Source organism: Garra rufa, chromosome 10, assembly GCF_049309525.1.
Source record: "Garra rufa chromosome 10, GarRuf1.0, whole genome shotgun sequence".
NCBI lineage: Eukaryota > Metazoa > Chordata > Actinopteri > Cypriniformes > Cyprinidae > Garra > Garra rufa.
Window position 1 is genome coordinate 45,933,201 of NC_133370.1, and position 11,706 is coordinate 45,944,906.

The 11,706-nt window shown below is 35.2% G+C and overlaps 1 protein-coding gene across 1 annotated transcript in view; it reads right to left on the minus strand.

Annotated features, from left to right (window-relative positions):
- Positions 1–498: 498 nt before the first annotated feature.
- Positions 499–11,706, minus strand: part of LOC141344606 (G protein-coupled receptor kinase 5-like) — a 12,293-nt gene continuing 1,085 nt past the window's right edge. Inside the window, exons 2-9 of the mRNA XM_073849479.1 lie at positions 10,754–10,944; positions 10,582–10,619; positions 8,395–8,484; positions 7,531–7,739; positions 7,254–7,394; positions 1,750–1,887; positions 1,504–1,674; positions 499–522 (exon numbers count right to left, since the gene is read on the minus strand). Coding sequence (XP_073705580.1) covers positions 499–522; positions 1,504–1,674; positions 1,750–1,887; positions 7,254–7,394; positions 7,531–7,739; positions 8,395–8,484; positions 10,582–10,619; positions 10,754–10,944 — 1,002 coding nt within the window. The remainder of the gene's footprint in view (positions 523–1,503; positions 1,675–1,749; positions 1,888–7,253; positions 7,395–7,530; positions 7,740–8,394; positions 8,485–10,581; positions 10,620–10,753; positions 10,945–11,706) is intronic.

Here is an 11,706-nt window from a genome sequence, read left to right on the forward strand (position 1 = left end):
TATATCTTACAATTGTGTCATTTTTTTTGCTGTTGTGAGTTTACAGTTGAGGTCAAAAGTTTACATTCCTCTTTCAGAATCTGCAAAATGGTAATTATTTTAGCAAAATGAGAGGGATCATAGAAAATGCATGTTATTGTTTATTTAGTAATGACCTGAATAAGATATTTTACATAAAAGATGTTGACATATAGTCCACAAGAGAAAATAATTTGATTGAAAGATTGAATTTTTTTTTTAAATCTTTCAGGTGCCACAAATTCTTTGGTTTTTCAGCTTTTGTGTGTATTTGAACCCTTTCCAACAATGACTGTATGATTTTGAGATCCATCTTTTCACACTGAGGACAACTGAGGGACTCATATGCAACTATTACAGAAGGTTCAAACACTCACTGATGCTCCAGAAGGAAAAATAATGCAGAGCTGGGGGTGAAAACTTTTGAACAGAATGGAAATGTGTACATTTTTCTTATTTTTCGTAAATCTATATATTCTTTCATTTGGTACTGTGCTTTAGAAGCTACAAAAGATACATGTTTTTAAGAAGACAAAATAAGTTAAATTTACCCTGATCTTCGATTTTTTTTTAAAGTTTTCACCCCCGGCTCTTAATGCATTGTTTTTCCTTCTGGAGCATCAGTGAGAGTTTGCACCTTCTGTAATAGTTGCATATGAGTCCCTCAGTTGTCCTCAGTGTGAAAAGATGGATCTCAAAATCATACAGTCATTGTTGGAAAGGGTTCAAATGCACAAAAAAGCTGGAAAACCAAAGAATTTGTGGGACCTGAAAGATTTAATAAATTCAACTATTATTTTCTCTTGTGGACTATATGTAAACATCTTTGATGTGAAATATCTGATTCAGGTCAGTACTAAATAAACAATAACATGCATTTTGTATTTTGGTCAAATAATTAACATTTTGCAGATTCTGAAAGGTGGATGTAAACGTTTGACCTCAACTGTAAACACGCAACTGCAAAAAAGACAGAACTGTAAGATATAAACTCTCAATTGCAAGGGAAAAAAAGCTGAAAAGTTGCAATTAATGAAATTTGTTCAACAGTTTTTCCTTTCAATCTGATCAAAATTTTGTTTAGTCGGACAAATTAAGGTGTTTACATGAAGTCTTTTTAACCTGATTACTAACCAAACATTTGTGTGCATGTGTGCTCTTAATGCATTGACTTTTTATCTCACAGTTCAGGTTTTTTTCCCTCATAATTCAAATTGCAAGTTATAAACTTGTAATTGTGAGGAAAAAAAGTCAGAATTGTGTCATTAATTTGTAAATTACCTTGAATATTCTATATAATCAAAGCACTGTTACACAATTTTCATTAATCGCATCTTTTCTGCCTTTTTTTCTTGCAATTGAGAGTTTATATCTTACAATTGTGTCATTTTTTTGCTGTTGTGAGTTTACAGTTGAGGTCAAAAGTTTACATTCCTCTTTCAGAATCTGCAAAATAGCTAGTTTGTGTGTAATAAAGCTCCTTACTCGTCTCTTGAAGAATCGGTTCAGCAGCCGGTGCCGGCCGAATTCAGTAGGACTCCGACTGATGACCTGAGTCTGGCTCTGCGGGATGAAAATGCTGCGGTCCAGATCCGGTGTTCTTGTTCCTTGCGGCCCGAACACATTCAGGTCCTTGAAACACTCTGTCTCAATCATCTAAATGAATTTTATAAATGCATATATTAATATAACGCAGCATAAATTGTTCTTCTTACTTTGTTTCTTTCTTACCTCATTCTGCCAGGGCACAGGCACGCTTCCCGTGTTAAACTTGCCGTAGAAATGTACATCGCTCTGATCGAGGTCCACTCCTTTGACCGTAGAGAACTGATCGATGTCCAGGACGTCCGCGCAGTAAACGGCTCTTGGCTGGTGGAGAGAAGAACATCACAGGATTGTTTTTCAGGTGAAAAAACAGCATTCACATCAGAAGGAAAAGGTGCCAGCGTCAAACCAATAAAATGTATTATCACCAAATCTTGGATTCCATCTTTTTGTTAACTAGTTTTCTTTCAATTAGCACAGGTTTGGTATTTTGTATTTTTTACTTCAATTTTTTATTTGGGAATTGATTTGATCCTAGGCCACATTGATTGATCTGAGCTAGCAAAAACAAAACGAAAAAAAACAGATTAACAAATTAAACAGATTTCAGATTTAGTTCGCGAGTCATTTGATAGGAACTTCGGAGGAGGATTGCGAATTATTTCACAAATTGAATGATTCACAATCTGTGTTTCGAGTCTTGATCTGAAATGATGGTTCGCAAATCATTATTCAGATCCGTATTTTAAAAATTAGTTTCGCAAATCATTTAATATGAACTTCGGAATGGTTTCGTGAATCGTTTCGCGAACTGAATGATTCGTGATCTGCTTTTGAGTCCTGATCTGAAATGATAATTCTGAATAATTTGATTCAGTTTAGACTTCAGTGCGGTTTCACCAATCATTTGTTTCAGATCGGGACTTCAAATCAAATTTCGAGTCCTGATCTGATATGATGGTTCGCGAATCATTATTCAGATCGGGACTTTGGCGGGCGGATCGCGAATCATTTGTTGCAGATCTGGACTTCAGTGGGGGGGTTCGTGAACTGAATGATTCGCGATTCAAATTCTGATCTGATTTGGAGCGCAAATTCAGAATCATTTGATCGGAACTTTGAAGCGGGTTTGTGAATCATTTCGCAAATTGAATGATTCTCGATCCGTGTTTCGAGACCTGATCTGAAATGATGGTTCGCAAATCATTATTCAGATCGGGATTTCGGAGGGCGGATCGCGAATCTTTGATTCAGATCCGGACTTCTGTGCGGGTTCACAAATCATTTAGGTTGGGACTTAAAATCGCAAATCGGAAATTCAGAGCATGTTTGTGAATCATTTCATGCGATTCAAATCCTGATCTGAAATAATGGTTCGCGAAGCATTTAGATCTGGACTTTGGAGCGCAAATTAAGAATCATTTGATCGGAACTTTGGAGCACATTTGTGAATCATTTCGTGAACTGAGTGATTCGCGATTCAAATTCTGATGTGAAATGATGGTTCGCAAATCATTTGATCGGAACTTCGAAGCGCATTTGTAAATCATTTCGTGAACTGAATGATTCGCGATTCAAATCCTGATCTGAAATGATGGTTCGCGAAGCATTTAGATCTGGACTTGGGGGCGCAAATTAAGAATCATTTGATCGGAACTTTGAAGCGGGTTTGTGAATCATTTCGTGAACTGAATGATTCGCGATTCAAATCCTGATCTGAAAAGATGGTTCACGAATCATTTAGTTCTGGACTTTGAAGCGCAAATTAAGAATCATTTGATCGGAACTTTGAAGCGGGTTTGTGAATCATTTCGTGAACTGAATGATTCGCGATTCAAATCCTGATCTGAAAAGATGGTTCACGAATCATTTAGTTCTGGACTTTGAAGCGCAAATTAAGAATCATTTGATCGGAACTTCGGAGCGCATTTGTGAATCATTTCGGGAACTGAATGATTCGCGATTCAAATCCTGATGTAAAATGATGGTTCGCGAATCATTTAGATCTGGACTTTGGAGCGCAAATTAAGAATCATTTGATCGGAACTTCGGAGCGCATTTGTGAATCATTTCATGAACTGAATGATTCGCGATTCAAATCCTGATCTGAAAAGATGGTTCACGAATCATTTAGTTCTGGACTTTGGAGCGCAAATTAAGAATCATTTGATCGGAACTTCGGAGCGCATTTGTGAATCATTTCGTGAACTGAATGATTCGCGATTCAAATCCTGATGTGAAATGATGGTTCGCGAATCATTTAGATCTGGACTTTGGAGCGCAAATTAAGAATCATTTGATCGGAACTTCGGAGCGCATTTGTGAATCATTTCGTGAACTGAATGATTCGCGATTCAAATCCTGATCTGAAAAGATGGTTCACGAATCATTTAGTTCTGGACTTTGGAGCGCAAATTAAGAATCATTTGATCGGAACTTCGGAGCGCATTTGTGAATCATTTCGTGAACTGAATGATTCGCGATTCAAATCTTGATGTAAAATGATGGTTCGCGAATCATTTGATCGGAACTTCGGAGTGCATTTGTGAATCATTTCGTGAACTGAATGATTCGCGATTCAAATCCTGATCTGAAAAGATGGTTCACGAATCATTTAGTTCTGGACTTTGAAGCGCAAATTAAGAATCATTTGATCGGAACTTCGGAGCGCATTTGTGAATCATTTCGTGAACTGAATGATTCGCGATTCAAATCCTGATCTGAAAAGATGGTTCACGAATCATTTAGTTCTGGACTTTGAAGCGCAAATTAAGAATCATTTGATCGGAACTTCGGAGCGCATTTGTGAATCATTTCGGGAACTGAATGATTCGCGATTCAAATTCTGATGTAAAATGATGGTTCGCGAATCATTTAGATCTGGACTTTGGAGCGCAAATTAAGAATCATTTGATCGGAACTTCGGAGCGCATTTGTGAATCATTTCGGGAACTGAATGATTCGCGATTCAAATCCTGATCTGAAATGATGGTTCACGAATCATTTGATCGGAACTTCGGAGTGCATTTGTGAATCATTTCGTGAACTGAATGATTCGCGATTCAATTCCTGATCTGAAATGATGGTTCACGAATCATTTAGATCTGGACTTTGAAGCGCAAATTAAGAATCATTTGATCGGAACTTCGGAGCGCATTTGTGAATCATTTCGGGAACTGAATGATTCGCGATTCAAATCCTGATGTAAAATGATGGTTCGCGAATCATTTGATCGGAACTTCGGAGTGCATTTGTGAATCATTTCGTGAACTGAATGATTCGCGATTCAAATCCTGATCTGAAAAGATGGTTCACGAATCATTTAGTTCTGGACTTTGAAGCGCAAATTAAGAATCATTTGATCGGAACTTCGGAGCGCATTTGTGAATCATTTCGGGAACTGAATGATTCGCGATTCAAATCCTGATGTAAAATGATGGTTCGCGAATCATTTGATCGGAACTTCGGAGTGCATTTGTGAATCATTTCGTGAACTGAATGATTCGCGATTCAAATCCTGATCTGAAAAGATGGTTCACGAATCATTTAGTTCTGGACTTTGAAGCGCAAATTAAGAATCATTTGATCGGAACTTCGGAGCGCATTTGTGAATCATTTCGGGAACTGAATGATTCGCGATTCAAATCCTGATGTAAAATGATGGTTCGCGAATCATTTGATCGGAACTTCGGAGTGCATTTGTGAATCATTTCGTGAACTGAATGATTCGCGATTCAATTCCTGATCTGAAATGATGGTTCACGAATCATTTAGATCTGGACTTTGGAGTGCAAATTAAGAATCATTTGATCGGAACTTTGAAGCGGGTTTGTGAATCATTTCGCAAATTGAATGATTCATGATCCGTGTTTCAAGACCTGATCTGAAATGATGGTTCGCAAATTCAGATCTGGACTTTGAAATGAGGATTGCGAATCATTTGACTCAGATCAGGATTTTCAAGCGGTTTCGCAAATCTTTTTTTCTATTTTTTTTTATTAAACAGTAGAAAAAAAATCCATTAGGGCAGTGCAGTTATGTAAAAAAAAAAAAAATCTGTAATTTAAACTTTTCATATTGGGCATTGAATTTAATAGAGACACTATGACATCCCTACCGATATCCAATGACTACTAAATTGTCCCTGTAGCAATATTTTTGGTCAAACAATTAAATGTATGTCTGTTAACTGTCCATTTTAAATGTTATGTGCTAATGTTATTTCTCTTTCTCTTTTTGTTCTTAAAGTTCACATCATTGCATTCTTTGCATGTGCTTCACTTTATTTTCACACTTCAAATTTATATTTATCTACTTATCTTTTTTAGCATTTAAAAGAGAAGCCATTGTTTGATAAGAGAGATCTGATTTGAAGTCCTTAAAAATCAAAAAGTAGTGCTTGAAAAGTCCTTGAAAGTCCTGGAATTTTAATATCTGTACAAACCCTGAAATAAAAACCTGTGCTAATTGAAAGAAAACACGCTGATAAAAAAATGTTAACACATTAAATATCATTTTGGGGAAAAAAGACAATCCTTAAAACACAACATGGTGGTTAATTTGTGACCCTGGACCACAAAACCAGTCTTAAGTCGCTGGGGTATATTTGTAGCAATAGCCAAAAATACATTGTATGGGTCAAAATTATTGATTTTTCTTTTATGTCAAAAATCATTAGGAAATTAAGTAAAGATCATGTTCCATGAAGATTTTTTGTAAAATTCCTACTGTAAACCTATCAAAATGTAATTTCTGATTAGTAATATGCATTGCTAAGAACCTAATTTGGACAACTTTACAGGTGATTTTCTCAGTATTTAGATTTTTTGCACCCTTAGATTCCAGATTTTCAAATAGATGTATCTCAGCCAAATATTGTCCTATCCTAACAAACCATACATCAATAGAAAGTTTATTTATGTATATATCTCAGTTTTGTAACATTTAACCTTATGACTGGTTTTGTGGTCCAGGGTCACATTTTATTAGCTCTAAAATAGGCATAATTTTCTTTAATATATGTGACCCTGGACCACAAAACCAGTCATAAGGTTAAATTTTACAAAACTGAGATATATACATCACATGAAAGCTCAATAAATAAGCTTTCCATTGATGTATGGTTTGTTAGGATAGGACAATATTTGGCCGAGATACATCTATTTGAAAATCTGGAATCTGAGGGTGCAAAAAAATCTAAATACTGAGAAAATCACCTTTAAAGTTGTCCAAATTAGGTTCTTAACAATGCATATTACTAATCAAAAATTACATTTTGATATGTTTACAGTAGGAATTTTACAAAAAATCTTCATGGAACATGATCTTTACTTAATTTCCTAATGATTTTTGGCATAAAAGAAAAATCAATAATTTTGACCCATGCAATGTATTTTTGGCTATTGCTACAAATATAACCCAGCGACTTAAGACTGGTTTTGTGGTCCAGGGTCACATATATACACTGCTGTTCGAGATAAAATAATACTTTTATTTACAGAGGATGCATTATATTGATAAAAAAAAGTGACAGTGAAGATATTTATAATGTTACAAAAGATTTCTACTTCAAATAAACGATGTTCTTTTGAACTTTTCATTCATCAAAGAATCCTGAAAAATAAAATGTATCACAATTTCAACAAAAATGTGAAGCAGCACAGAAAATATGAATCAGAAACCTCACTCACATCAGGAACAAAGGGTGGCTTCAGCACTCCTGCCTCAAGTCTCGTAAAGTTGATGTCCTCAAAGAACGGGTGAGCTTTAATGACCTCTGATCCGCGTTTGAATTTGCAGCCCAGTCTCTCCTTTGGGTTTTTAGCCAGGAGCTAAACCATAAAACAATTTGAAATATTTATAGTATTGTTTTTAAATATAAAGTAAGGCGTAATCAGACCTAGTGATTAGATCGTATCAGTGGAGGACAATTGTGCTGATTCAACCGTGCATAAAATGCAGACTTACGCTTTTGCAGATGGATTTGGTGTCCTCGTCGAACTTCTTCCCATAATTCTCGATCATCTCCAGAACTCTTCTTTCGGTCTCCTGCCTCGGCAGTCGCTCCTTGTGATTGCGGAAAGGAGGATTTCCATCCGTCATTTCGTAGATTAGACAACCGAGTCCCCACCAGTCCGCACTTACACTATAGTAGGTGTTTGTGATCACTTCTGGTGCTAAGTATGTGAAAAAAATGCATCGTTTTCAAACAGTAAAATCTGTCAAATTTTGAAATATTTTTACTATTTAAAATAACTGCTTTCTATTTGAATACACTGTAAAATGTAATGTATTCCTATGATCAAAGCTGAATTTTCAGCATCATTACTCCAGTCTTCAGTGTCTAATATTCAGATTTGCTGCTCAAGAAACATATATTATCAATATTTGATTCTTTGATGAACAGAAAGATTGAAAGATCAGCATTTATCTAAAATAAAAAGCTTTTGTAACATTATACGCTATACCATTTAAAAGTTATAATTTGTTGTTTTTTTTTTTCTTTATTTGGGCAACTATAGAAATGTATATTTTTATTTATATCCACAAATATATTGGGCAGCACAACTTTATAATATTGATAATAATCAGAAATGTTTCTTGAGCAGCAAATCAGCATATTAGAATGATTTCTGAAGGATCAGGTGACACTGAAGACTGGAGTAATGATGCTGAAAATTCAGCTTTGATCACAGAAATAAATTACATTTTAAAATATATTCACACAGAAAACAGCTATTTGAAAGTTTAATAGAAATCACAATTTTACCGTTTTTACTGTATTTTTATCAAATAAATGCAAAATGCTATTTACTATAATCATTGTCTTACCCATATAACCCACTGTTCCCACTCGGCCCTTTACAGATCCTTCTTCTGGCAAAATCACGGCTAGTCCCAAATCAGAGATCCGAATGTGACCTGTCAGAAAACAGGGACCGACGGCAAAATTATGATTTGCATCACATCATCTAACAGAAAAAGTAAGAGGAACGATTTCAGGCTGAGAACTGTTTAGCTGATCCAGGCTTCTGTACTGAATACCTGTAAGGAAACAGCTTTTTATATGCTCTCAGAAGGTACTAAAACCTTCACTGGGGCAGTTGAACTCAAAAGTTTACTTACAAATGTTAATTATTTGACCAAAATAAGAGGGATCATACAAAATCTAGGTTATTTTTTATTTAGTACTGACCTGACGTTTACATATAGTCCACAAGAGAAAATAATAGTTAAATGTATAAAAATGACCCTGTTCAAAAGTTTACACACACTTGATTCTTAATACTGTGTTACCTGAATGATCCACAGCTGTGTTTTTTTTAGTTTAGTGGTCTCTTGTTTGTCCTGAACAGTTAAACTGCCTGCTGTTCTTCAGAAAAATCCTTCAGGTCCCACAAATTCTTTAGTTTTCCAGCTTTTGTGTGTATTTGAACCCTTTCTAACAATGACTGTATGATTTTGAGATCCATCTTTTCACACTGAGGACAACTGAGGGACCCATACGCAACTATTACAGAAGGTTCAAACACTCACTGATGCTCCAGAAGAAAAAAACATGCATTAAGAGCCTTAATTTAACTTATTTTGTCTTCTGGGAAACAAGTATCTTCTGTAGCCTCTGAAGGGCAGTTCTAAATGAAAAAAAGATGATATTTAGGCAAAATAAGAAAAATGTACATATCTCCAATCCGTTCAAAAGTTTTCACCCCCGGCTCTTAATGCATCATGTTTCCTTCTGGAGCATCAGTGAGTGTTTGCACCTTCTGTAATAGTTGCATATGAGTCCCTCAGTTGTCCTCAGTGTGAAAAGATGGATCTCAGAATCATACAGTCATTGTTGGAAGGGGTTCAAATACACAAAAATGCTGGAAAAATATTTTTCTGAAGAACAGCGGGCCATTTAAACTTTTCAGGATAAACAAGGGACTCTTTCACTAAACAAAAAAAAAAAAAAAAAACGCAGCTGTGGATCATTCAGGTAACAACACAGTATTAAGAATCAAGTGTGTGTACTTTTGAACAGGGTCATTTTTATGAATTCACCTAATATTTTCTCTTGTGGACTATATGTAAACATATTTTATGTGAAATATCTTATTCAGGCCAGTACTAAATAAAAAATACCTTGCATTTTGAATGATCCCTCTTATTCTGGTCAAATAATTAACATTTTGCAGATTCTGCGAGGTGTATGTAAGCTTTTGAGTACAATTGTATGTAGCATTTAGATAATATGTTCCATTAAGGTAATAATATGCACCTTAGAGGTAAATGAGGTACAAAGGTTATCTTTTGTAAAGATACTACCCCAGTCACAGCATTTGTACCTTCTTTTCTAAACCTTCAAATGTAAGAAAATTGAATAGAGTGGCCCTAAAATGTATTTGGATTCATCAGACACATTTCTTGCAAACAAACAAACAAACAAACAAAAACTATATATATATTTATATAATTGGTTACCTGGCTGCCTTATAATTTTAAGTTCAGTCAACTTAAAATATTAAGTTGTACTGAGTGTTAGTTGAATTGATTCAACTTAAAATTTTAAGTCAGCAGAATAAATTTTTTTTTTTATTTGAATCAATTCAACTAACACTCAGTACAACTTAATATTTTAAGTTGACTGAACTTAAAATTATAGTACAACTTAATATTTTAAGTTTTTTTGTACAGTGTTATATATATAACAGACTTTTGACAAAACATTTGACAAAGATCCTTCAGCATTTAATCACAGAAACACACACTTGATCACATGCAACAACATTTTTTATATTTGTAACTTTAATGTAAGAGCATAATTTCGTCAAACGCACCACACGTTGACACTGACATGCCCTGAAGGACTTTAATTTCCTCATTTGTGATAATGAAAGTCATTTTGGAGAAATGTTTCCTGGTTGATTATGCCAAAAATAGAAAGTTCAGGGAAATTTTAGATCCTAAAGGGAATGTTACAAAGCTTGTAAGGGCAGTTAACGTCTTTTGTTTCTATGGGGAAGTTTCACGTACCATTATCATCCAGCAGAATGTTTTCTGGCTTTAAATCCCTGATAGAAATGAAACACAACACGCAATTATGAGACCGGCTTGCCTTTTTCTCACAGGTAGTTTTGTGGAAACTATGTCAACTGTGTCCAGCCCATTAAGAGTGGCACGACACCTCTTTTGTTTTATGACCTACCTATAAACGATGGACTTTTCATGGAGATGGCTTAAGCCGCACAGGATCTCAGCAGCATAAAACTGTACTCTCTCTTTGTTGAGCCCCTCTGTGCCCATGTTGTAGATATGAAACCTCAGGTCTCCTCCGTTCATCAGCGTCAGCACCAGGCACAGAGCCTCTTTCGTCTCGTAAGCGTATGCTAAACTGACCTGACACGTTCAGAGAAACACACAGACAGCAAAATCACACAAAACAAAGTATATTTAGTTACAAAATCAAAAAAGAGAACAAGAAACTTGCTAAAAGACCTCCAAAATTCTCATTACTGTAATATATATTTCTATTATTAATTGTAGCTTTTTTTTATTTTATCTTTTTTTTTCTTTTATTACAGTACAATAGTTTGCTAGATATATAGGTGTACATATACAGTGAGGGATGTTTTTCGTATGTTTGCCCACTGACAAAAAATGATCATTCTCTAATTTCAATGGTAGGATTATTTGTACAGCGAGAGACAGAATAACAACAAAAAATCTAGAAAAATGCATTCAAAAAAAGTTGTAAATTGATTTGCATTTTAATGAGTGAAATAAGTATTTGACCCCTTCGCAAAACATGACTTAGTACTTGGTGGCAGTCACAGAGGTTAGACGTTTCTTGTAGTTGGTCACCAGGTTTGCATACATTTTAGGAGGGATTTTGTCCCACTCCTCTTAGCAGATACTCTCCAAGTCATTAAAGGGGTCCTATTATGCTCTTTTACAAAGTCTTTATTTTGTTTTGGGGTGTACTAGAATAGGCTCTAATGTTTGGTGGTTCGAAAAACACATTATTTTTCACATAATTTACATTATTACAATAGCTTTCTCCACAGGCTGGCACAAATGGCTCGATTAGTTCCAGGTTTGATGAAGGTCCACCTTCCGAAAAACCAAATGTATTGTGATTGGTTAGCAGTCCCACTGCGT